The following is a 27556-nucleotide window of genomic DNA, read 5'->3' as shown; positions in this document are numbered from 1 at the left end:
ACAGTTTTGCTGGGTTCCTGGGAGGACATTTTCCCACCAGGATAAGCTCCGCATATTGAACAAATTAATGTCTTTAACTCATTTGACTCTGGTTAGCTCAGTTGTGATGGGAAGCTCCAGCAGTGCCATTTGAATGGGGAAAAGACCAGGCAGACCTTTGAAGCAGGTTCATTGAGTGTCTTGTATTTTCCATCTCTACAAGTTTCACTTAAAATAGTAAATTAAAAATTATAAATTTGGGGTTGAAGAGCCTGTTTACAGTGCAAAAATACGGAGGGGGAAATAAAATAAATTAAAAAAGGAGCTGATAACAGGATCTGAGAAGCTTAAGAAAACTGAAAATTATCCATGAGCATGCCAGGCTTGGTTCACCCTGAAGTACTCTACCTGAACCAAAATGAAGCACTTCAGTTTTCCCTCAGTGGCTGGACTAGCTCAGAAAACAAAAAGTACATTAAAAAGTCACTTTTTAAATTACTTTTAAAATTTCAAAGAATTCAAGGAGTCCATGAGCTTCTTTGTAAGGTGGTGGAATGAAGTGTTCTGATTCAAAGCACCAAGTTTCTCCCAATTTTTCCTTAGCAGGAGCTACAATACCTGTCCTTTCTTGGCCAGACGACTGTGCCCATCAGCACAACCAGCAATATCCTGAGTGATGCTCCTGTCCTGATTTGGGCTGCTTAAGAGTCTCAGGAGCATCCGTCAGCCCCATCCCAAGCCAGAATTGTGATCACAGCAAAAGAGGAGACTGCTCTGCCAGCTCAAATCAGTGTCTCTCTCATATATTATTTTATTTGTTTTGTTGGTTTTTATTGAGAATGAAAAAATAATTTAAAGCAATTATCTGTACAGGGGGTAGGGGAATGGTTAACCGGTCAGAGGATCTGCGACCTCCCACAGCCAGGGCAGGGAGGGTTAGAGGAGGTGATTTACAGCTGTACAAAACACAACAATCCCACCGAGGAGGAGTGGAGGGAGGGTGGGAGCTCTCACAGGCTCAGAGTGGAGGGGTGGGAGGTTGTGCAGGGGCACGGTGGGGACAGGGTCTGGCCAGAGAGAGGCCAGACCCTCAAGTGACCTGAAGGGGTGTCTCCAGCATCTCCATGAGGAAGGTGTCAATGGGGGTGTCTCCAATCAGCTTGAAGAAAAAGAGGTGCTCCAGGCACTTCAGCCCAATGGACCGCAGTGCCGGCAGACGCAGAAGGAGTTTGGCAAACCTGGAAGAGAGCAGAGTCAGAAGCATGTGGGAGGCACTGGCTGCTCTCTCACAAGTGTTTCCAAGCCTGCAGCAGAGGCTCAGGAAAGAAGAGCCCAAATTCTCCCCAAAACTGGCTTGGGAAGTTCTATCTTAGATTCCCCTATGCCTTCAAAATAAGCATTTCGCTCTGCATGTGGGGATGGAATAGAATCACAGAATAGTTTGAGTAGGAAGGGACCTTCAAAGCCCATCGAGCCCAAGCCCCTTCAATGAGCAGGGACATTTTAAATTAGCTCAGGTTGCCCAGAACTACATCCAGCCTCAACTTGAATGTCCTCGGGGATGTATGTTTTCCAAACAGATTTTAGCATTTTCAAACATAAAATCCAAACAAATAAAAAAAAAAACCCAACAAAAAAAAAACCCACCCCCCCCAAACCAAAAAAACCCAAAAAACAAGAACCCCCCCCCAAAAAGATACATCCAGATCCTCTCTCCAAGACTTACATCTCCATGGTGCCATTTCAATCCTTCTGGGAAAAAGAATCTTCCAAAACTCCCCAGACACCCAAGAGTGTGCAGCCCCTCAGCAGTGCCTCTGCCAGCCACTGCCTTCCTTTTTGAGGCGCAGCTGCAAGGGGGTGCAGCAGCCAGAGTGCATCCCCCTCCCCACGTCCCACTTGTACCACTCCGTGATCACATCCAGAGCCAAAAACAGCACAAGATGCTGTGGGCACATCACTTGGCTGGTGACAATGGGGGTGGGTCCAGCTGCCGGTGCTTCGAGAGCTCGGCCAGTAGAGGGTATGATTGGATTGAAAAGAAAGAAAAATGCATCTCGCCAGCACCAGAAAGGATCTGGCCCAGGATTAGGGCACTGAGAGGACAGGCCAGCCTGTGGGAGCTGGGCTGCTCAAGCAGTTCTGGTTGGTGTCCTCCTGTCGTTTTGAGGGTGGCTCAGGCAGGGCTAGCACAGACACCTCTGCCTCAGTCTTCTCTTCCCACAGTGGATGCTGTGCTGCCCTGAGCTGCCTGCCTTGCTTGGGGACACTCACCGCCCTGGCTGCTCAGGGTACTTCTGCTTTGTGTAGGCTTCCAGCGTGGCATAGACCTTCTCCCTCAGTGATTCCACTTCTGAAGGGCTGGACAAACCCTTAGCATCTGGATGAAGGAGAAAATAGAGGTAGGGAAGAAATCATTGCAGGGGAGCCTTTCTGCTGCAGAATGACTTTTTGCAGGGGTAGGAAAGGACTGAGACTCTGTAATCATGGATACAGGGACTGGGACAAATCTGTCTGCAGTCCTGCCTGATGCTCACTGACACAGCCCTCCTGTCTGTGACCTGCCATGGCCCAGAGGGTGTGCATGCCACATGGGACTGCCACAGGCCTCAGACTTACCTGGGTTAAACAGGACAATGGCTCGCAGGCACCCCAGCTCTGACTTATCCATCTGCATGTCTTTCATTTTGGACACCAGTTCTGTCAAAACCCTGCATACGGTGACATGGGTGGGAAGATGAACACAGGTACAGACATCAAGGTGGGGGACTGAAAAACATCTGGAACAGGCACTGGAAATATCCCATATTCTTCTCTGCAGGAAGATGCAGCTTTGAGGGAAAACCATGCCACACACTGCTCAACAGCATCCAGGTACCTAAGCATCAAATTCACTCCTGTTCTCATTTTGCTCAGCATGTGGTCTCTGTGCTCCATGTGGACCATGGAGAAAATTTGCATCCACTTAAGGAAAACCACATAAGTTTTTCTCCATATTTCACTGTGCAAAACATGTGAAGCATGCCAGCTGTGTAAGAGTGGTAATGCGCTGCCCTGCCAGGCAAGGAGCAGGCATGGCATGGACGGTACATGTGCAGTTGGTACATGAGCAAGATGGCGTATAAGGCTTTGCCAGCTAAAGCTCTTGCTGATCAGTATTAGCTGTAGATTCAGCTATGACAAACTCTAGAGAAAAGGCAGAGAAGCATTCCTCCCCCTGCATACTCGACCAAAGATCTCCTTCTGCAGCTGCAAGTACCTTTCCAAGGTGCTTTCATTCCATTCTTGGGTTTTAAGCCAGTCAAGAATCCCTTTGCCATTCTAAATTAGCTCTGCCCCAGATGATCATGGGTTCTTACTAAGGATTTGTTGCCCATTCAGAGGAGAAAGACAGAGCCAGCATAACCACTGCTGCTAGGGGATGGCAGAAAGAGGCCACATACCTGTCAAAGATGGAGCCCACGCCAGCACTGTGGGCACTGCTGCGGTGCACGTGCAAGCCCGTGGCCAGAAGGATGCCATCTTGCACTGACACAGAGCGATGGGAGAATGAGGCAATGAGCAGCTCATTCCATCCTGCAAGAGGAAGTATGTAGGACACAAAAGACAGTTAGCAAAAGAAAATCAGTCCCACATGGAGCAGGAAAGCTGGTTTCTCCCTCCTGGCTTCAGATGGGGCTCGCAAGAGAGAAAGGACCCCAAGTGCCAACTACACACTTGCCAACACTGCAAGGGGTGACAAATTGTGACCAGCAGCAAGGAAGGTGCATAAAAAGACTCAGGGAAGGGGGGAGACATTGTTTTTTCATTTTGCACCTTACACACTAGTGTGCCCCACACATAGTGACTTCTGCAGTTACAGGAATTACATTAATGAGATATTTATTCACACTTCTCCAGTCCTCCTACATGTCTGCATAAAGACAGGAACAAACAGCAGATTCCACTGTGCCACAGAGAGCCTCTACCAACTGCTCATCATTACTCATAAAGGAGTGCTTGCCCTGTCATAGGGCAAGAAGGGACGGGACAGATCAGATCAGGATTTCACATTCACCATCCTGCCTGGCTGGCACAGCACACAGTCCAGAGGAGGAACAATGGATCCAAGGATAGCCCCAGGTGGGAACATTACCTGCTCGAAGGAGAATGACTTGATCTTCCAGGGTCAAGTCAGAGAAGTGAGGAATTCGCTTGGCCCACTCAACAAGTGTGAAGAGCTGCTTGTCAGCTGCGTGGCATATGTTGGTAACAGGGTCATTTGTCTAATTAAAAGCAATATCAAAGGGAAAAGAGGAAAAGAGAATTTGGTAATGAAAAATCTTTGACAGTCACTGTCTGTATTGCATATGGTATCAGATCAAATGAATGATACTGAGAGCCCCAAGTAAAATGATCAAACTGACAATAATCTCAGCTGGGCTGGGAAAAGAAATTTATTACCACCATCCCCTCTACAACCAGCCAAATCAGCTGGTTGCTAAGCTTTTCTGTTTGCTTGCTCTTTGCAGAGCAAGTCCTGCGTGGCAGGCTGTAGTCCTACTCCCCAGAGCATACCTAATCATCACCAAGCAGTCTTTTGAATGGGCATGGTGCTTTCATCCAAACCAGTAAAACCACAGTAAACCTGCTGAGTCCAGCTCCATTCCAGTCTTGGTCACTTGGAGCATGCAAGCAGTGTCCAGGGCTGAGAATCTCCAGCATTCAGCTATCCCCCTATTGACTCATTGAAACCAACAGGAATTTTAAAAAACAGCTAGGGACTTAATGTGTAGCCTGTTTTCTAGTCATTCAGAGTAGCTTCAAATGAAAAATAGTTACTGATTTTTACGCAGTGCAAACCAAAAACTCCTTGCAAAATGCTAGCCATTCACATGGGGTTTAGCTTTTCAAATCACATCTCAAAGGCTCTCAAGCTGCAAGTGATGTTAGTGCCCCTTACCGAGCTCTCTGTGTTCACATCGCTGTATGCCTCTGTCTTGGGTTCAACTGCCAGCTCAGCTTCTAGGATCCTCTCCACAGGCATGTCCTCACTGCCACTGCTTGTGGACTCAGCTTCATTCTCACTCCGCTCCCTACTCCTCTGCCTCTCCTCCTGCACAGCTGCAGAACAGAAACATGGTTCTACATCCACAGCAACACTTACCTGCTTGTGATGAGTCTCTTTCTTCTGGGAGGAAACTTGCTCAGGAGGTTGAGAGCAGAAAATAAATGGATATTTAAAATGTACATCCAGAAAAATGGCTGCCATCACTTTCCCCTGATAACATTGGGGTTGCTGTAGAACAGTGGCCTCCAAATCTGATAAAAAGCTGTGATTTCCAAGATATGAAGCTCCAGAATATAAGAAACAGGAGCTGATACCTCCAGGTGGCAGCCTGGACTCGGCTGTAACTAGGTGCTCGAGGAGGCAGGAGGGACCCAGGACCCAGACACCAAGGTTTGCTGTGCTCACACCATGCTTTGAACACTCTCACAGTGGCTAGCACATCCAGCAGCAGGATGGTCCATCACCCCAGCTGTATCCACACATGCTGCCTATCTCATTCCCGAGCAAAAGCTTACACAGCCTGGCCCAGGCCTTGTGCCACCTTCTCTTCTACTACCTCTCTTCCCAACCCTCTGCAATAGACAGTAGCTCCTAGCACCTCTGAATGCCCAGATGTCTTCACTCTCTTCTCCCATCTCTGTACATTTTCCAAAATACCTACTATCCAGACAAATACAATGACTGAAATTCTCTCCAGACCTCAGATATTAAATCCCAGGGCTGCTGGGTGTGGAAGACAGGTTGGTGTAGAACACGTGTATGTGGTATGCCAAGCCTTCTGCTCAGTAGAAGCCCTGGGTACCCATTTTTGTTGGAGAAAATCCTTATGGGAAGAAAATCCTGCTAAAACCCAAGTGACCAGCAGGTGTCATGTCGGTTTAGCTAATTGCTGGGCAGAAATGTCCCAAAAGGAAATCCTGCTAGCATCACCCTTCTATGTGAGAGGCAGGTGCCCAGATTGCCCCATAACCCCTAAGGGACAAGTAGGCAGCTGGCCTGGTCTCAAAGAACGGCCTGTACTGAGCTGCAGGCAGTTATACACCTGAAATTAAAGGTTCAGGGGGAAGAAGCTGATGGCAAAGCTGGGCCCTGCAATGCAGGCATTGGTGCTTCAATATTCAACAGCTGAAGGTTTTCCCCACCTGTTAGCTAAGCACCAGGCAGTCAGTATCCAGAGGAGTGGTAAAACCACCAGGGCCAAGGGATTAAAAAGTCCTTTGAGAGGGGACCTGAATAAACACGAGTCTTGCCTTACTCTGGCTTACATTAGGGTGCTTTCAGGGGAAGGGCCAAACCACAGGAGGTTCCTCAGCATTGAGACTTATGACCACTTTGCACTTCTCTGCATTTCTCCCAGTCTGGAGGATGTGCTTCCCAGGACTGCCCAGCTCTGAGGAACTGGCCACACCCAAGGAGGTGGCTCAGTGGGACATAGAGCCTGGCACTGAGGGAGGACAATATGGGATGCTCTCCTATGTGCTAAGCAGCTGGGGAAAGCATTTGTCCTCCTTAATGGACAGGAAGAAGCCAGTGAAATGTTTCTAAATCCACCAGAATCTTAGTGGAAAGTCATCCGGGGTTCCATCCAAGCTGCAATATGCCTCCAGTTTCAGCAGCTCCCAGAAAGCCCCTCTGATTACTGAAGCCAAACACCAAGATCCTGGTGTTCTAATTTTCAAGCTCTGCAAAAGAAAGTTGAGTTGACACCCTGATCATTTGAACCACTTTGCACCCAGGTGGAAGGGAGAGCTGTGCCTGGGATTAGGTTTTTGATTCAAGCTGGCATTTTGCAGTCCCCACTGCACTAAGTGACTGAAGCAGCACAGCATTGATGATACTGCAGGGAACAGGACAAGGTCAAAAAATCCCCTGAAGCTGTCAGTGTGGGTTTTTGGAATGCTCTAGCCTTGGAGGGCTACAAGAGCCAGATTTTCCCTAAAGAATGTATGGAAAATTTCTCTAAGCCCATGCCTTCCACCAGCCCTCACATACCTTCCCTCTTCATGCCCATTGCGAGGCACTTCTGATAGCGGCAGTACTGGCAGCGGTTGCGTTGGCGCTTGTCTATGAGGCAGTCCTTGTTGTCACGGCAAGTGTAGATCAGGTCCTTCCGGATTGTCCTCTTGAAAAAGCCTTTGCAGCCCTCACAGCTGTACACCCCATAGTGCTTCCCTGGAGAGGTGAGGGGAGACCACGAGTGAGCAGGAAAATATCTGCCCTTCTCTCCAGTGTGAAGGAGCTTGAAACTGTGATAAGGAGGGACTGAATCCCAGGGCAAGGATGTGGAGCCACATCTTGGATGCAATGCAAAGGCATTAAAGTCATAGGTAGCAAATGGGATGCACTGATATGGAGGGGGTCTGCAAGGCACAGCCAGGCTGCAGGTCTCTGCAGTAGGAGAGAAAACCAGGCATAGGCAAAGCCTTGCTAATGCAAAACACAGGTAAATAAGAACAAAAATTTTTATATTTACTTTTGATAAACAGGGACAAAATGTAAAATATTACACATTATACACATAAGGGAGAAAACCACAGCTTTTAGGTTTGCTCTCTTTTGGGCACAGCACAACTAATCTGCAAAACAACTTACCCTTGGGTAAGCCATACCTAGCTATGAATCCTACAATGCCAGTATGGCATCAGCAATCCTCCACAGGGTTCATTCCTGCATGAGCTTTGCCTCAGAATATCAGGGGAGCCTTCGTTGCACAAAGCCTTCTCCATGAAAGAAAACCTCCTACCTGAGGACCTGTCCCCACAGATGGCACAGATGTGTTTGGCTAAGGATCCTGGGCTTGTAGATGGATAATTCATGTTCCCAATCCCTGGGAGACCTGGCAAGGGTTTGACATCCTCTGAGATGCTGACATTGTTCAAGACATTGAGCTGCAATAGCAGAAGCCACAAGACAGGTTAGAGGATCAAAACTCATACCCCAGTGAAACCATCCCCAAATTGAGCTGACCCCTCCTTTATTGCTCCTGCTGGGCTCATCCCATAAGCTTATCCCCAGCAACTCCATGGGGTTGCCATGGGCAGAGAGACATCCTCTGGTGAATCCAGCTGGAGCAGTTTAAGCAGATGCCTGGTAGCAGATATTGCCTTCCATCCTGCCCTGATGCTGTAACCAAAGCCAGTACTCAGCATAGCTAGAAAAGAGCAGGCAGCAACCCTCAGCTGCTCAGTTACAGCTTCCAAGCAACAGTACTGGCTTCATTAGAGGACGCTGATCTCTGTCTGCTTACAGGCTTGAGCACTAATGGCTTAGTAAGGAGCAGCTTTGCAGCCAGGCAGTTTGTTGCAATGAAGCTTGCACTGCTGTATGGCTAGGGAAGCCCTAATCATGTTGAGTGGGTTAGCTTACCTGATTCACAATAAACAAATCTGCATGAACACGTAAAAACATGGCCATCTTGATCACTCCCTGGGACTTAGGTCTCTAACACTATCACAGCCTTGGGAATGGAGCAGGTTTGGGGTTACCAGATGCAGAAAAAGGAAGGAGCTGAGCATCTAAAAATCAGCATCAGTAAGATGCAGACAAATGGCCCAGAACCCCCAGCTGAGATCCCGAGGAGCTGCTCATGGCTGCTGCAAGTTAAAGGTTACAAACCGACATCGATTAGAGACCAAAGCCTGATGTTGCCCAGGGCTTCGTTTTATTGCTATTTGCTTTCTAGCTATTGTTGGCAGTGCAGTAAGGATTAAGGGCCATTGAGCAGTCTTTTGCAAAGCTGTCTGGGCAGAGCAATGTCTCCCAAAACCTCTATGAAATCATCTTTTCTACTGCCATTATTTGAGGGCTCGGAATGGTTTCTTCATTATTGAGCTTGGTTTTAGCAGTCACCCCAATTTATCAGATAAAGTTCTTCTTCACAGCAAGAAGATGAAAGTAGGGACACAAAACAAGGCTTTGAATGAAAACCAAGCTACAGATTTTGTTAAAGTCTCCATAACATCTAAACCACTAGATTTCATGCATGCTGCTGCAAGTTCTCCATTTGCTTCAAGAAACTGCCCATTTACCATTAAAAAGTATAATTTCCACAGGGAATTTCAGGAAAGAACAAGAAGAGTTCATCCCACTGGGATTTTTGGAATGGTCATTATGAAAAAATAAAAATGTGAAGCCTGCATTTATCTCCCTTCACACTTTCCCTGCATTTTCAAAGCTTCAAAGGTCTGATGACATTGAAAATACAAATTATAAGGCAAAAAAAAAGTACCACATTAGGAGCTAGGTTGTTTTGCTCCTCTGGAAAAATAGAAGTGCATAGGGAAAAATTGCCCAGAGGAATAGAGGTTCACTCTCCCCAGCAGAAACCCAGCCCAGGCACTGGCAGCTTATAAATATAATGCTTCAATATCAGCCCAAGAAAAAGGGAAATCAAACCCTTCCTCCCCACAAGTATCCAGCCACCTTTTTTTCAATCTTGAAAACTTTTTGGCAAGATGCTGAGCCAGGAGGAACTTCTTATGGTTTACAAGACAGCTACCACCTTTTACTTCTCTCTGGCTGCACTTTAAGACAGTAACAGGGAGAGAGGATGTATGGGAGGGGGAAGGAATGGGGCAGTTTTAGCCATCATTGTCCTCAGAGCTTGACTCCAGCAGGTTAAGTGCAATCACGTATGATATCTGGGACAACTACTTGAACCCAAATCCATTAGCTGCCTCTCTGCTGAATCCCCAAGGTCCAGCTGTCTCCTTGCATTAGAGGCAACACAAGTGAAATCTGCTCCTCAGAGCTGGGAACTTGGCACAGTGCCTAGGTTGGGGAAACCACTTCCTGGAGCATCCCCATCCCCAAAGGAAAGGCTTCCACACAGCCAGTGCTGCCAGAGCTCCACCACCACAAAACACCTGCCCTGGATGCCATGGGTACAAGTATTAGTGGTGCAGAGAAAGGAAGGATGTCAGACACACCCAATGCGGTCAGCCCAAATCCATGCAGGAGCTGAGGATGCTGGTAAAACCTGCCAAATCACCCTATACTCTCTCAGAGCAATTCAGGTGCATCCCCACACCACCCTTTCCCAGCCTTGGTGGCAGGCACAGGGAAGAGCCTCAGACAGACTGTGGAGTTAGACTGGCATATGGAGCAGAGAGGGCTTGGGGACCATCTCCTTGCTGCTTCTTCAGCAGAAGCCTAGAGACTTTTGAGTACTTCCTACCTTCAGGTCTCACTAATAAAACACTAAGTCTTGTTATAAAAGGCAGAATTTCTACTTAGATCTAAACTCCCAGAACATTTCAGCGCACTAACAAAATTCCATGCTGCCAGCTTCTTCCCAGCAATGCCAGAGGTGGTGCCAGGCTCTTGGGCAGCATGTTCTTGTCCCTGCCCCACAAAGCCACACCAGGAGGCTCCCAGCCTGTCCATGGCTTTGGGGAAGCACCAATCCCAACACCTTGGTCTCTCCGCTATCTGAGTGAGCTCAGGCAGTAAGGATAGTAGAGCCTGTTTTTCTTCAGGCAAAGTTTATGTGCAACATAGAGTACGTGGCTGGCATTTAGCACTAACATTTGCCTCTCTCTAGAAAGTCTGTCTCCTTTCCAAATAATGAAACAAAGCAGATATCCTTTTGCAGAAAGAAGAGGAATACTTCACGTGCTGCAGCCCTTGGTTTTCCTGACTACTTCCATGTACAGTAATTACATACACTGCAAAAGATGCAGTGAAGGGGAGCTGGACTGCACCCACAGTGAGAACTGACCTGGGAATTCTCTCTTCCCACTTACTGTGCAGGGTATCTTGAAATATATACAGGTGTCTTCTCTGTGTCTGTGCCAGGGGGGTTTATGCAGAAAGATTCATGTGCTGGAAATTGTTCTTTACAGCTCATCTCCTAAGTGACATGAGCTGGTGGCCAAAAACCACCACACTCCACATCAGCCAACCCACATCCTCAAATCTGGGAACCTGACGCAGTCTAAACACTGTGAACTGTAGCAAAGTAAGCATGCACATCTGCATACCTGTGGACTTGCATGTGTCACAAAATTCATGCCTGGGGCTGAAGGCAGCGAGATGGGATGCGAGCCGATGGAGGAAGCAATGACTCTGTACGGTGAACCCAGCGCGTTCACTGGAGACCCGATGGTGCTCATGGGGGACTGCAGTGCCCGGGAGGTGTTTGCAGGGGCTTCTAGGTAGTTGTGGTGCCCCTCCACTGAATTTCCTGAGGAAAGGCTTGATGACAGGCTCACAGATGTGGAGCTGGCATGGACCGGGGAATCTACAGGGAAAAAGCAAGGAAATTAAATACACTATGAACAAGGCTGGCAGTACAGCTATCAGCTGCACAGTCTTGGTCATGTTCTTCCTAGTAGCTGATATAGTGCTGTGTTTGGGCTTCAGTCTGAGAACAATGTTGATAACACACTGATGGTTTAGTTGCTGCTCAGTAGTGCTTACATCCATCAAAGACTTTTCAGACTCTCGCTCTCATGCTCTGCCAGTGAGGAGGGGCACAGGAAGCCAGGAGGGAGCATAGTAAGGACACCTGACCCAAACTAGCCAAAGCGATATTCCATACCACAGTACAACATGCATGGTATATAAACTAGGGGGAGTTACCCAGAAGGGACTGACCACTGCTCAGGATGGGTTTGGCATTGGTCAGTGGGAGCTGAGAAATTGTATTATGCATCACTTGTGTTTTCTGAATTTTCATTTATCCCTTTTTGTTGCACTGTAATATTATTAGCAGTATTGTTATTTCTGGTATTATTTCTATTATAATTGTATTTTACTCAATTAATTATTAAATTGTTCTTATCTCAACCTGCAGGTTTTGCATTCTTTCACTTCTCCTCCCCATCCCACCTGAAAGGAAAAAGGTGGGCAAGCAGCTGCATGGTACTTAAATTACCAACCAGGTTTAAACCATGACACCAAGGCTCTAAGCCAACCAGCAAACATGTCTTATGCTATAAAACGAAAGAGCAAAATGCTGGTTATGGTACACGAAATAGAGTTACCTACAGCGACAAAATGTATTATAAAGATAACGCATCCTAATCAAATCTTATTTCACTGCTTCAGTGCCTCAGCTGACTTGCAAAAAGGCACCAATGCCTGTCTGCTGCTGGTCTTCTCTGAATTACTCTTTGAGGTCCCACTTCTTTTGTCTAAGCTGGCTCTAGAGACAGTGCACATCTGAAACCACGAAATCTTCACTGATCAGGCTGGAAACCCCTGAATGCTTCCCATGTCTTATGAAGCACCTTTGCTCTCTGCAATGGCTCAGGCATCATGCTCAGCAGGCTCCTCTTACAGTGGCTTAGCTCCTTACCTTCCCACTCACCAATCCTCTATGCTATTTCACATGATCCTCCAGCTGTCAAAACTTAATGCCAGCATCTTCTGGAGAAGCTGGAGCAATGGAGGACAGAAACTGCCCATGACATGCTAGCAACGCAGATTATAGGACAAGGCACCCACAAAATATTTTGTTCATTACTTTTCCTCACATAGTATGAGACAGAGCAGAGACTGTTCCCACAGATGTGCCTAAGCAGACAATCTCAGAACACAAGGAAAGAGGGTTTCCTCCTCCCACACCAAAGAACCCCAGAGCACATTGCCAAACTAAGCCTCATAGTAGCCCCATGAGATCAATTTGCCCCTGAACCCCACTGGGAAAGAGGAAGTATAGAAAAGCAACATAACTTTGAGCACTGCCACTTCAGGGCAGTCTCTGAGGCTGAATGCCTCACCCAAGTTCTAAATGCTTTCTTCTATAGGACTAGTCTCCTGTTCAGAGGGTATCTGGGCATTAAATGCCCACTAGTTCTGATAGGTTATGTATCTAGCTGTATTTTAAGGATTCATATGACCTTTTGTCCCTCCCCTATAACTTATCAACCCGTTAGCAATAGCTGTACTAACATTTCAATGAATCATTGTTTCTCTGTTGGTTTTTCAACACAGGAGATCATTCCCTGGAGTAGCAAGGAAAAGGTGTTGTGTGGGAAGGTCACACAGTTGGTTTTCCATGGCTGGCATAAAGGAACTTGTTCCCATTGCATTTGCAAGTGAGGGAGCACTTTGGTGTTTTGTTTGTTTGGGTTTTTTTCCTCCTTTTAACATTATTGCAAAGTTATTTACGTGACAGTGTTTGTTATTTTACCTGAAGTAACAATCAAATCTGATTCAAAGGGAAGATGCACAATAAAGACGGGAAAAGGTCAGCTTGCTGAATAACATTAAAGACATTTGTCAGAGTCAAGGAGGACTCGATCTGCCGTTATCAACCCACTTCAGACTTAATTCTGCAGGAGGGGTGGGGGGGAGAAAAGGTCTTTGTCAATTCTTGCTTTGGCTTTTTGGATCAATTCTCCCAGTGGGAAAGCAACGTGCAGAAAGAGGAAGCCAGCTTAATGACAACAGGAGAAGCCTTAGAGGCAGCAAGGCGGTCTGAAGGCAGAGCCAGGGCTCCTGCCTGCTGCTGGAGTCATCTCACATCCAGCTGCCACCATCATGGAGACAGACAGCCTACTTTCTGTTAATAGACAGCAAAATCTTTACCTTGTAATGGCTTCCAAGCGCAAAAGACTCGCACCAGACACAAGTGCCAGGAGAGCATTTAGCAATGGGCAGAAGATGTGGTTTTCCTGGCCCCCCACCTTACCTATGAGCTCAGCTCACAGAGATGCCGCAGTTGTTTCCTGGGACTTCAAAGGATTTGTGCCAGAAAAAAGCAAATGCATTTTTCATCACCTGTGAGTAGTCTGGTACCATAGCATGCAGTCCTGCCCAGCATCTGTAGCACAGACTTACAAAGAAATTGTTTTTATGTCTCTTTAAGCAGCTAGATAAACAACATTGCCTTTGAGGATTCTTCAGCTTGGAAAAGAAGCTGCTGAAGGGGAGACTGGGCAGAAATCTATCACACCAGGACAGCTAAGGAGAAGAATGATTCTTCATCCTTTTCCATTAACACAGAAAAGGGCATATTTTGAAAGTATCATGCAGAAGATTTAAACCAATAAGAAAAGACTCCCAAGAGAGTTATTTAACTGTTTGCATTTACATCAAACCTTACAGAAATGCTGTCACCACTAAGTTTCTCCATCAGAGAGGTTCCCAAGGATGCAGAGCAAAGCCAAGTAGACTCCTGTCCAGGACAAGCCCCATGGTGTGCTTGTGTCTGTGCCAAGAAGGCTATGGCCAGATGAATCCCCTAACCTCCAAGATGGGATCAAAAGCTGAAACCAGGAATTGTGAAGAGCTTGCATCTACTTTTTTTACCCCAGCAATGAGACATCAAAGAAACATGAATACATGAAGGAGATGGACAAAGAAATGAAAATATCTACTGGCAAGCACAGGAGATATTTTTTACACCCTTACACGGGTGTAAAGCCAAGCTTTGACAGGGCTTGATGATACACACCAGAGTTAACAAGCTTGTTTCCACAGTGCCTGGCCATGCTGTCCTGCTAAGGCTGTGACAAACCCATTGGTGGAAACCACCAGTGTTAAGTTACCATTTACTCATGAATAATTTTATCCATTACAGACTGTAATACAAACTGCATGAAGAAACGTTGAAACAAAAGGAAAAACAAAAAAGGGGGGAAAAAGGAGGGGAAAGGGGTGAAGCAAAGCACTCCTGCAAAGTGGTCCAAACTTTGACTCTCAGTCCCTCCATGGGATAAGCTTGCCAAGTCAGTCCCTGTGGGAGCAGAAATGCACCCTCCTGCATGGAGAAAATTTCCCACCTTGAGAAAATAATTCCTCTCAGGTTGTAGTGCTCCAAGAGGGATATAACCTGGTAGCAATCACATCTTAGCAGCTTGTGCAAGCAGCAGTTTGCACTGGTGGCAAAAAGTGTGCAGAAAGAACCATACCAAAGCACTTTTTTAACACTGGGGTTACTTAGCTCATGAGCTGAGTAACCTCAAAGTCATCTCAGTCCAAAGGAGCCAGGATGGCTCGGACAATGCAAACAGCAGATATCACAAGTCTGATAAATTTTGGTCAAAAAATATTAAATGAATCTGCAGGAAAATACTGATGCTCTGTCCCACATCTCCCAGCAGAAAGCAGACAGAAAGACCTTGGGCTTGCAGTGGTGGCATGGCCTTCCTCAAGGTAATTTCTCCCATGATTTGGGAGACAGACAGAAACAACAGCATAGCCGCAGAGCAAGGTCAGCATGTAGCCACTCTGCAGCAGGGAAGCAACTCTGGGACAGAGCAGGGGGCACTGAAGAGACGGGACTCAGTCCTGCATGCCTGCCACAGCCTGCCGCCTCTGCCTTTGCAGCAGCACCAGGCACAGGTGACATTTACACAGGCCAAAGCGGGCCCCGAGTCTGTCCATCAGGTAATGTGAGGTGACAAGCGATGCCGGGGATTCAGCCGGCTGTGCCGGAGCCCCGCAGAGCGGAGGGCAGCCCTGCATCGGGAGAGAGGGCTCTGTGGCTGGAACAGCCCCTGCCTGTGGGCTCCCAGACTGACCAGGTCCACCACGTCTGCTGAGACCCTGCATCCAGCATCAGGGCTTGCTACTGTTTTTAACCACTTTCTCCAGATTCAAGACCAACTTCCTTCTGATCCACAAATGGAGCTGTGTCTTTCTCCTCTCCCTCCTCCACATTAATGCTTGGACATTTCAGGGAAGCCTGATACTGTATTTATTTCTCTCCTGGAGGAGCACAGGTAAAGAGGATGGGGGGAGCTGCCCTGTGTAGCTTCTCTGATGTCTCCACTGCAAACAGCATACAGAGAAGTCAGTGCCTCAATCAACCCTCTGTAAGCTCTCTTGTACAGGAGCACACACAGTCCAGCCTCCTCTTTGCAGGAAATAAAGCCTGAGAAGAAGAAGCCTGCTTCTGGGTGCTTTGCTCTTTCAAACTGTTTGAAATGCAACTGCAGACAGCAGCTATGTGTTGAAAGCATGCTCACAGATACAACATCCATCCTGTTGCTTTAGCACTCAAACGAAAGATCATATCTAATAATCATTCTGCTGACATTAGAAAAAATATAATGAAAGAAGACCCTAAGAACTACTTCACTCTCATACCCTCAAGGACATAAGCATTACCTTCATACACCAGTCACTGAAGCAGAGGACACAAAGCTATGATACTTTGCTTCCACCTGTGTTTCATCTCCACCTTAGCAAAATCATAGTGATGGGAAACTTGTATGAATAGCCTTATAAAATCAGGAATAGAACACCACTGGCTACATCACAGCAGATGCATAGATGTTTGACAGATGCGCCTGCGAAGCACAAACTCCAGGTCCATTACACCAGTGCTGAACCGCCAGGTCCAGGCTAACATGGCTAGGCTGATCCAGGACCTACATTAGGTCAATAAACACAGATTGGATACCTTTATGCTATGACCACTTCACAGGTAAAGCTGGGGCAGGCATAGAAGCAAAGACTGTATGAGAGTGTGCATGTGACACCAAATGCCCTGGAAAAGGCAGTAGGAAGATAAGTGTCCAAGCTGCAGCCAATAAAGCTGTCTTGATTTACACCCAAATAATGTCAGGAAATACCAGTCTCAGTAATTACATTTGAGCAGAAAGTGGAATGAGGATGCAGGGACCAGAAACATCCAAGCTCTAAGTACATTGTCTATTGAACCACTATGGGTTGCAAGTTTGTTATGGTTAATGCTTTCAGCTGTAACACCTAGCAAAGCCTCAAGAAGATATCCATGTCAAACACTGGGGTCTTTCTTCAAATAAGGCCTAAAGCAGTGTCAGGCTTCCCGAGACCTGAGAACCCCTGGCAAGGCTAGAGATGATGACACTTTCAGCCTTTACAGTTTTCTTTTTAACATTAGAATCAAAAGCTGGATCTTTTCAAATACTGAAAACCACGTTTGTGCTTCTGAGGCCCCAGATATACATGGTAGAGGTTGGTATCATTCACACGAGCAATTAAAGTTGTCCTGCCTGACACACAGCTAGCAAAACTTCACAGATACTTCATCCTCCGCAGATCAGAGAGCACCAGGAAGTGGGAAGAGACATGAACAGAAGGGCTGATTTCAGGAGAGGAGCACGGGCGTGTGTGGGAGGTACAGCCTGGCAGGCAGCTCGTCCTTGGGGACGACCTTCAAGGGGAAGTACCTGTGAGAAACACTCCTGAAACTGGATGCAGTTATGCAGCAGGGAATCCACGTTAACTGGAATCAAAGTTTTGCTGCTATATCTGCAGGAGTAGTTTTTATTTAATACATGGAAGCTAAACTGAGTAACTGTACCCTTTCTGGTGGTATTTTTAACTGTCCAAGCAGATTTCCACAGGCAGTACAGATTGCCATGCTAATATCCTACAGAAAGGTTATTGTTTTCACCTTGCTTTTAAGGTCCAGTAACCTTTGTGCTTCCATCTTCCTGCTCAACTTGGAGTCAATAAATAATGCAGCCTTCCCCTGCAGCTAACACATGGAAGAGCAAACTTTTTTGGATGTGTGCTGGCACATACATGAGCAGGGGCTTCTACAACAGGGATCTGCACAGGGCAGGAGGGAGTTTCCTTCAGCTCTCTGGGTGCTGGGAAGAGTTGCTCCTTTTACTCTCAGGTAATTCTCCTGCGCCACTCTTGCAAACAGGGCCCACCCAAAACCTGGGCCATAAGAAACCATGGGCTGGAAGTACACAGGTTTTTCACCTGCCCTGGTGCAGGCTCAGCATTGGATGCTATTTTGAGGTCTTGCTCTGATTTAACTGAAATACTGAGTCAATAGCTTGAGATGTCCAAGGACATTTGGACAAGAAACACCTACAGTGTAACCACATATTCTTCCCTAGTTAGTACCCTAGCAAGGCATCACATCCCCCTGGTGACCACAGTAACACACAAGAGCTGGATAAAATTTCTCATCTCCAAAGAATACAAGTTGTTGCATTTGAGGCCTGAAGGGTTTTTCATGATTGTCTGATCAGGTTTCCCACCTGGCCAGCAAGATTTCTGGCACAGCATCCACCAGGAAAAAAAAATGCAGATTTCTACCATGGTCTTTAAGCTCCCTGGAGAGGCTACAGGTCCCTATCAGAAATTATCTCACAGGCTGCAGGGCCTGTGGCTGCCCCAGGCAATTGAAAGCAAGTGTCTCCTTAAAAATAAAATAAAAATCTATATTTCAGTAGCTACAGGAGTTGCCCAGTCACTGAAATTTCTCACATCTTTTCTGGGTCAAAGAGCCCTCTTCAATCTTCAGATACTTCAGTTACAGGTTCTGACATGGCAAGCTGTGACAGGCAGAGAAAAAGCATCCTGCAGGTCACAAAACCTGAGACAATCACAGACAAAAAAGGTGCCAGCCAGCAACGCAGCCCCCGCTCCAGACACAACCTGGGTTTTTCTCTCCTTATCCCCCAGATGACCTGGCCTAGCCCCACTTTGCTTGGGAGAGCTGACAAGATTGAAGCCAGAGGTGGTGTGGCCACAGGCCAAGTTACATGAGTACTAATAAAAGAGACTTTGTGGAGGAGCCAAGTTAGCTCTTGTCCCCAACCAACACTGCCAGAAAGTGCCCAGAGAGAGAGGACAGCCAGCACAGCATCTTTCCTTGCCCTGGGAGCTGAGCTTCAGATGAAATGCATCCTTCTGGAGAATAAAAACAGATTCTGAAGCCCTTTCTTTGTTCCTATAGCCCAGGCTGTGAAAGCAAATCCATCTGCCTTAGTGCACATCTCCTCCTGCCTTAGATGTCTAAAGGTTACTCATCTGAACACTTGCTCTGCTACTCTCCAAACTCATCTGTAACACTTTAGAGTCTGACTGTCCTTTTCTTACCACAAATTATGTACTTATTACCAATTGGTGTATGTACATTCTCAAATTTCATGGCATTATCCAGATATGTTAAGATCAAATGAGTTATACACACTATCAAAAATGTGTCCCTTATTTCCCTGAATGTCCTTAAGCTCAAAATGAAGCCCAGAATTTCAGAGCTGAAGGAAATCTGAATATAATAAGATCTAGACATGCCAAACAGCAGCAGCCTCATCATCTTAACTACCCTGAAGCAACAAGGTGCAAGAACAATGAATGCAACAAGCTGACAGCCTAGTGTGGATACTGCCCTTTTCCGTTGTCTTGATGTCCCACTTCATACTGCCAGCACAGGCAGGACAAGAAACATTTTCATAGCTATTTTAAATAAAGGGGAAGCAGCAAAGAAAACATGTCATGGGCCTGATGGAGATGCAGGTTGCCTGCAAAGGCTTTGTGGTGAGGACCCCAAAGCAGTGGGAAGCTTGCTACAACCCCCCTCTCCCCCAAATCATCATTGGTCACCATGATCTGTCCTGCTTCATCTCTCTCAAAGCCTTACTGTCCTCTTGGGCAGCCCATGGGTCCCTAAAGTTGCCTGGCCAGAGCAGCAATTGCCTTCTCAAGCAGCCAGAAATCTCTCTCTGCACACCCAACAACCCAAGGAGGGGCAGTCCCTCACCACCCCCAGGTCCCCAGCCCCACCAAGCTGCCTCAGGGGCATGGAAACCCTCCAGCCTTGAGGGGAATGTAGATGCAAGTGGTAACCTGCTGGTCTATAGCATCTGGGGAGTGTAGGACAGGCCAGAGTGACTGTTTCAAATCAGCCCAAACAAAACTCAGCCAATGCTTTTGCATCTCTCTCAACAATTCACCTGCAGAAAACACTTCTTTCTAAACCAAATTAGAAGCAGGCTACAACTTCAGTTAAGGATACTTCTGAATGGAAGTTAAAGTTCCAATATACTGAATTTTGGGCTGGAGAACAGTCCCTTCAGATTTATTGGTGAAGCAGAAATACCTCTGCTCCTACTACCAATTTCCTCCTCTAGAAATCTTCCAAGCACTCTACTGAGTGCTGTGATCCCTGTCTCTACAGGGATCTGTGCCCTATTCCCATGAAAATCAGTCTGAACATCACTTTTATTTTGCTTCTTCTTAAATTTGTAATACTCAACAAACTAAACACAAATATCACTTTCACTGTTTCACTCTTATTGCAGCAATAGGAGAGAGTTTGGCTTGTCTTTCCTTGATCCTTAAAAACACCAGTGAGCAACAGATTCTTCCAACGAGTCATCTCTTTTGTACAGAAACTGCCTAAAAAGGTATTTTGGAAAGTCATGTGCTTGTGAAACTTGGGGATGACTTGATGCAATACCAATGACTTTTCTGGAGTTGGAGAGTTACCAGAGGTGAGCATCTGGTGCAAGAGGGAGGAAAAAAAAATGCACACATAGCGGGAGCATCCCATGTGCAATTCAACTTCTGCACAAACCTTTCTTCTAGCAGAGAAATAACAGGTTTCTTGTGATGTATACAGCCTGGGGGCTTCCAGAGGAACTTCTGGAGGCATTTACCTACCCTAAAGGGCTGAGAACAACTTGAGGAGTTTCCCAGGGAAACTAAGACTTTGCACATCCATAAACCATAATGCACTTTAACCTCCCTGGAGCAGCACCAGCTGCCAAAATGCAGGTGCTTCCAGTCCCTTGCAGGCAAGCACTCCAACCTGCCCACTCCCTTCATCAGCTAGGATGCCCATGCAGCTCCTCAGCTCGTTCCACTTGCACATCACCCGTGTTAGGACAAGAGGAGTAACTTCAGAAAAGATAATGAGCAAACCCCAGTAATTGCAAAGCCCGTTTCCCAAGTGCACTTCTGGTTTCTGCAACTGGGGCTCGCTCATGGCTGGTATGTGCAGGGGGATTGCAGCTCACAGCCATGCAGACACAGTCGTTCGCAGACCACTGTCTCACCATACAGCCTCATTTGATTAATCTGACAAAGCTTCACAGTTATGGTGGTATCTGTGTCACATGGGCAGGAGACAGCCCCATGGCAAGGAAAGAGCCCTCTTTATATTTTCTTGGGGGCTATTTTATGTTTTTAAATTTGGGTTTTTTTTCCCTCCAACAACTTAATTAAAATGCAATTGGAAAGGTACTTAGTTGGTTTGATTCTGTTCTTTCAATTCACAGATTCAGTCCATCATACGCAAACACATACATGCATCTCACAAATGTCATATATGAAACTTTAGATCAGAGTCATGGTTTGACTCAAGCCTGCATAATTACAGACAGTTTGGCTTGGCTGTGCAGAAGTTCACAGCACATACAATCACAGGACAGTTTCAATCATAAGCACACAGGCACCACAGGTTACAGCTACATACAAGCTAGGTTAAACATGTTTTTAAACTCCCTTTAACTCCTACTATGGGATCAATTCCTCCACCTAACCCAGAAGGCACATATTGCAAATGCAAGTAAAATACTTACTGCCAAAGCCCGCAGGAAACTTAATGAAGTGAGGATAATTTCCATACATGTTTAATCTTCAGTTCATTGCTTGCCTTTCTAAACACAACTGTCTCCTCTAACTTCAAAGCTGCCTGGAGTGCAGCGCAGCCCGCTGGGGTCGGGACATGGCTCTGCAGGAGCAGGGGCTCTTGGAGGGTGCCACGGCAGCTGCCTGCTTCCGTGGCCTCATCCTTGCTTCACGCTGACAGCAGCTGCTCGCCGGAATGAGACATGTTCTTGTTCGCTGCCTCTCAGAACTGGCTCCCGTGCTCAGCTGTCTCTGCTCCCCGCAAATCCACGGCAGACCATCCGGGTAGCATAATCACCTGGATAAGGCGCCGATCAATGCATGACAGCTCCGGTATAGATCACAAATTGGGAGGGGCAGGGGGGTTTAAGTTGTTTAGGGGAGGAGCATCGTGGGGAAGGAGGGGGGTGCCTTGCTTTTCCACCAGTGAGGACTCGATGCAGGTTATTAGTTATACTAGACCCAGCCATGTGGAGGTGTTTTCCGCACACGTGAAGGACCAACCCTTACCCAGAGTGGCTGTGCCCTGATCACGGGCTGGCTGACAGGGCAGGCGCACGTGTGCAACCTAGCAATTTGGGGCTAGGGCTGTGTAGGGCAGGGAGATCCATGCTCCCATCCCACATCAAGCCCTGCCTCAGCTGCACTCCTGGCACCAAGTTATGGCCCTTGCAGTGCTGAACTGCAGTCATCCCTAGGAAATGCAGCCAAGGCTGAGGAGAACCAGGACGTTCCTGGGAAGAGCAGAGCTGGAAGCTCAACTCCTATCCCCAGAGGAGTCCAAAAACACCCAAAGCACCCCCCAAAAAATAATCATTAGCTGTTGCTAAAACTGTCTAGGATGAGAAGAGGGGACATGGGACAGAACCCAGGGGGCTCAATCCATGCCACGGCCAGTAAAGCATTCACAGCAGAATGCAGCAGGCTTCACACATAGTCCCATATGTACATCCAGAACTTCAGTTTAATGCCAACCCAGCCTGACAATAAAGTACTGCAGGAAATAGGTAGAAATAATCACAGACAAGCAGCCAGTTGCTAGATCAGAGCAAAGCCACATACAGTCTTCATTACTGCCTCCTCCAGTGACTGGTACTCTGAAGGGGAATCAGTCCCACCTCCCTGCCTAGCAAGCTCCCTATCACTTGCTGCAATTGTGGGGAGAAACAGGGATGCAGGCAACAGCAGAGCCCGCTGCTCCTGGCTTCTGACCTGGGTGACCTCAGGTGAGGTCACCTTGAAGGGATGAAGGAGGAAGGAATTTTGTCTAAAGTAAAATGAGCAGAGACCAAGGTCTGCACTGACTTACATGTCTGTTGGAGGAGGAAGTGGGTTACAGCCTTGCCACTGGCACCAGCCATGTGGCAAAGAAAGAAGGCATAGAGCTAACAAGGGGCTCTGCCTTTCCAGGGAGATGACAAACCACCTCCATGTACAGGATGGGGAGCATGCCATGCAAGCAGCAAGGCAAAAGGAAGGGAGAACAGCAGATTAGAATGTTTGGACATTCTTCAAGGCCTGCTGGCTTTTGGCTCCCTCCAGGTCACCCAAGGGCCCATGCTGCCCTTTGGCACTAAGCACACTACAAGGGGAAGGCATACAATATACCAGCACAGAGCTGTTCACAGCATCCAGCTGCAGCTCAGGCAGATGCTGAGGTGCTGTCAGCCTCGAGGTAATGCTTGTGCAGGAGAAGGAAAGGTTACTCTTGTTAGCTCTGTTTCTTGCTTCTTTCTCAGGCATTGCCATACCCACTTCTCTCTAACCAGGGGGTTTAAACAAGTACCAGCATCCTGCATAGCCCATTAGCTGGAGTCCAGATATAGATGCACTCGTTTTTCTTACAGTTAAAAAAATTGGAAAAAAAAAAAGTAAGATCAGTATTCAGAGAAGGTTCTACTAATGGAAAAAAAAAATCCCAAGTAACTGCAGTCTTGCAGGGGGAATACAAACAGAAGAGATTGCTCTCATATTTTCTATTGGCTACTGTTCACATCTCATTTGGTTTACTGCACAAACACTAATGGCACTGCAGAACTATTTCAGAGGAGGAAAGGCAACTGAGCAGCATGCTTACATGCCCCGCTCACAGGCCACAAGTTTCAAGCTACAGGGAAGGAAGATCATAGGGTTTGATAGCCAGTACAAGAGCATAATACAGCAGCATCTGACTGTCCCATCCCTCTCCCTGTTCAGCTGAGCTCATGTTTTGCCCTGCCATCACCCCAACATACAACAAGGACTTTCCCAGCAAATGTCCTCAGCAAGGGACAGTCCTCCTCCAAGAGTTCACAGCAGCATCCAGGTGCAGAAGCCATAGGGTTCTTACACAGCTGTTTCAGTGGGTGCTGCGCCCTCAGTCACCTGGCTATGCTCACACACCCATGGGTTCCTCCAAAACCATCTCCACCCTGCCCTAATCTAAGTGGCATCAGATCTCTGGCAACCACAGGGATTTCTAACCTCAAGGCAAAGTTTGCTATTTCAGGATAACACCGACTTTGCCTCTGGTGCTGTCCTTTAGCAGCCACAGTAGGGATCCTCCTTAGGGGCAGGAGGTAAGAGCTAGGCACAGAGCTGGGATGCTCCAAGGCCCCCCAGGCAGAGACCTAGAGTGCTGCAGAGAAGCCACCTGCAAGGTGGCTTGTTTCAATGTTTGGACAAAAATTAGATTTATCAGCAGAGCAAGTTTCTTCTGTGACAAGACTGAAAGAAACATTTTTCTATCAAAAACCCAACAAACAATCTGCTACCAAGATAAGTGATTTTCACACACACACCCTCAATAAGACCCAAGGTTTCCACAGAAGAGAGGAACTTTGTGCAGACCCACATGCAGCCTGCCAGAGGGATGTTTCTATTATCTAGTGTCAGAGGATAACTCTGGCATGGTGGGAAGCCTGCCTGTCCACCCAGAGACTTTTCCCATCAAGTATCCATCACCCCTACGCATCTGACTGGGGGCCATCTATCCTCAATCTAAAGTGTCCACCAGCACTCAGAACTGAGTCACTATTTCAAGACAAATCCTCTCTTGCCCATCAGTTTTACTTCCACCTGCTTGAATCATACTTTACTACCATCCCAGCCTGGCTTGTCCCTTGCCATCAGACTGGATGAGAAGGCTGTGCCTTCACCCAGCAGCAGTGAGGCAGAGCTGGCTGCACAGCCCATTGAGCCCCAGCAGCACTGGGACAGAGAGGTGTGAGCAACAAAGCAGCTTTGCATTTAAGCACCAACAGTGCTGAGATTTAGCAGCACCATTAATTCTTACTGACTACATGGGATCTCAGCAGCTTTAATTCCATGCTAATGAAGTTTTAGTGGGGAATTATTTTTATTGATCTGTCCAGAGCAAACAGCCTGATTTTAGTCCAGCTCTGCCAAGCACCCCCTTTCCCAGCACTCTTTTGTTTCTCCCAGCTTAGAAGAAAGGGGAGAGGAAATAAGACAAAACATCTCTGAGCTCCTTAGAAAGGTTGGCAGTCCCAAGCAGTAAGTGGATTACTTTATTGATTTTTAGCAGATCTGGGTTAGTGAGTGCTTAGTGCTGCAGAACACATGCACACACGGAGCAACTCCAAGGAAACCCCCCACCAGGCCCTTTCCTCAGGCAAAGCAAGCATCAGGCAACACATTTAGGCGTCCATCATGGGTTTTGGGGTATGGAGAGGCTCAAATTAGTACCAAAATTAGTCTGTGACAGACTCCAGGAACCAGCCCAGTCTTTCAGCAAGTGCGGCAGGACCATACAGAGGCAGACTCTCAATTTCTACTAGAAATAATAGCACAGGTCACTGCTTCAAATTATTGAATTATGTTTTATCACCACACACACACCATTATGTAAAAGGATTAAAAATAACTGCCACTGTTATTTTAGGAAGGAATAACATTGCGATGCCACATCCAGATGGGACTCAGTGCTGCTGACTGCTACTCAGCAACCACACCTTGAGAGCATCAGTCAGAATGGGACTCCCAACAAAGCAGTGCTGATTCAAGCCAGCTGAGATACTAACATTGTGTTGGGGTCACTGACTCACCTCTCAGTTAGCTTTCCAAAGCCATTTCACTGCAGCCAACATTTCAGCAGTGTGTTTGAATAACATCTCAAAGAATTCCCACTACTACTCCACCAAGCCTTTTGGAACATTGGTCTCTGGAGCTAGACCCTAAACATGTGAAAGCCTCTTCCATTCTTCCACAGAACCAGAAAAGACAGTAAATAAGGTCCCTTATCCTCGCACATTGGATTGAACAAGAAAAACTCCAAATACCACCAAGAAACCCATCAGTCACCCATCAAATCTCTGTTTAAAGGCAGAGACATTCTTTGGTCATGCATGTGGCAACAGCATAAGCAAATAAAAAGGTCGCACCCCCCATATCCTTACATTTGCACATACATATTTCTCCTGACGCTGCTTCAGAGGTAGAGAGTCCCTGAGAAGACTCACGGCCCATAGGGTGTTGGTGTTAAAGCTGGAGCTCCCTTTACATGGCTAGTGAAGTGCAATAGAGACTAGGAGGCTGAGTGCCCCAGGAGCCAAAATGCCCACTGCCCTCCCTGCATGCCTTCAAAGGAGGACACAAGGACACCAGGTGACATGCTCAGGCCCAAAGAGGAAGTCAGTAGTAGAGCAGGGACTTGAAACTGGGTTTCTCAGGGCTAATTGATGGACTGACCCAACCTCACCTACCTGCTGCAGGTTGATATTCACCTGAGACAGAGTAAGTCACCAAAATCAAGGTGGCCCTATAATTCCCTGGAGATGAAGAGGAAGGGATCTAATGCTTCAGCCCTTCTCCACCCAGCCCTCCCTGCCCTTCCTCACTGCTGTTTCCTGTAAAGCAATAACTACAGACACCAGGCTAATGAAATTAGCCCCAGAGCCCCATCAGGCTAATGCAGTTACCAGCAGCAGCATATTCTAAACAGAAGAACCACAAACACGCCTGCAGTAACACAGCCTGCCCTTTTTTCTCCAGGCTTTCCCCATCTCTACCAGAGCCCTACAGCTGCCACCCAATATGGGTCCCCTCCTGAGGTTCTGGAGGGCATGGGCCACCATTCCCAGAACCAGGCTGCTTCAGGGAGGGCACTGCTTACCTTGCAGAAAGCACAATCCCATGCAGCCAAGAGCAGCCTCTGAGGGCAGATAATTCCCAGGCTGTTTGAACCCTGGGAGACCTTCAATTACCAGCACCATAATGAGGCCCTCAACCCTAATCAGAGGTGTCACCCAATCCTCTTACGCCTGCATAAGCACCTCCAGCAGCTTTACAGGACCCAGCTGCTCACTGCTCCAAGGAATTATCTCCCCAGGCAGGCACCAGTGGTGGCACAAGCACATTTTGACACAGGTGCAGGTGAGATGCTGCCAGGCACTAGTGCCAGATGACAAGGTGAGAGATACATGAGCAAGTCTCCTTCCTAGCCCAGAGGGCACCTGGAGATGCACTGGAATAGACAAACATTGCAAAATTACTAGAAGAGATATCTTAATGCTGATGCTCCTTATCCAAGATGCAAAGAGCAGGTTTATATCTGTCTATTTCTGAATATGTCATCTATACCACCAAGCCAAGCTCATTCTCTGGGATGCTCCAAGAAACTTTTCAGCCTCTATCTGCGGATGGCAGGTGACCCCATCTCACTCCACTTCTCTGTGCTGGCACTTATTCACGGGGCAACAGGCAGCTCCTTCTACACATCCGTTCTGACTCATGCTTTCTGCTCCAACAATGCACTTTTTAATATCATGCGAGGAGCAAAAACAACAGGTCTACTATAATGCCGAGATATCCTGAGGCAGAAAATCCATTCGGAGCCCAGCTAGAGAGAGTCAAGTCAATTAGACACTTTCTGGGGCGTCAAGCTGCCAACAATCCCAGCCTTTGTAACAGTGAAGAATCACTGCCTATGTGCTTCCCCACAACTCCCCCTTGCCAGAGCAAAGGTCAGCAGTGATAGCGTCATGGAAAAGCATTCAGCAAAGTATTCCTGGGAAGGTGGAACCAAAAAATAGCCATTTGGATCCTCTAGAAAATACTTTTTTTTTTTTTGGTCAAAAGCATCCATTGCTTTAGGTTGGGTTCACATGGGAATAAGCAAGCCCATAATACAGGAGATCTGTGCTACACCAGGTAGAGGTTTGGGAATGCATTGTATTGAGACACAGTAGTTGAGTCAATCAACTACTAGCTCAG

General features: G+C 47.1%; 1 protein-coding gene across 2 annotated transcripts in view; it reads right to left on the bottom strand.

Annotated features, from left to right (window-relative positions):
- Positions 1 to 799: 799 nt before the first annotated feature.
- The window catches only part of RXRG (retinoid X receptor gamma), a 38063-nt gene continuing 11306 nt past the window's right edge, over positions 800 to 27556 (bottom strand). The window contains exons 1-10 of one of the 2 annotated variants that reach the window (XM_005147072.1): positions 21295 to 21396; positions 11011 to 11270; positions 7773 to 7917; positions 7022 to 7201; positions 4922 to 5082; positions 4115 to 4244; positions 3423 to 3555; positions 2599 to 2690; positions 2254 to 2359; positions 800 to 1217 (exon numbers count right to left, since the gene is read on the bottom strand). In XM_005147072.1, the coding sequence (XP_005147129.1) occupies positions 1070 to 1217; positions 2254 to 2359; positions 2599 to 2690; positions 3423 to 3555; positions 4115 to 4244; positions 4922 to 5082; positions 7022 to 7201; positions 7773 to 7917; positions 11011 to 11270; positions 21295 to 21343 (1404 nt within the window). In that variant the 5' untranslated portion in view covers positions 21344 to 21396 and the 3' untranslated portion in view covers positions 800 to 1069. Of the gene's footprint in view, positions 1218 to 2253; positions 2360 to 2598; positions 2691 to 3422; positions 3556 to 4114; positions 4245 to 4921; positions 5083 to 7021; positions 7202 to 7772; positions 7918 to 11010; positions 11271 to 21294; positions 21397 to 27556 lie in introns of those variants that run through there. The other variant, XM_031047250.1, reaches the window with a different exon arrangement.

Source organism: Melopsittacus undulatus, chromosome 6 (assembly GCF_012275295.1).
Source record: "Melopsittacus undulatus isolate bMelUnd1 chromosome 6, bMelUnd1.mat.Z, whole genome shotgun sequence".
Lineage (NCBI taxonomy): Eukaryota > Metazoa > Chordata > Aves > Psittaciformes > Psittaculidae > Melopsittacus > Melopsittacus undulatus.
This window is presented reverse-complemented; position numbering and strand designations above follow the sequence as displayed.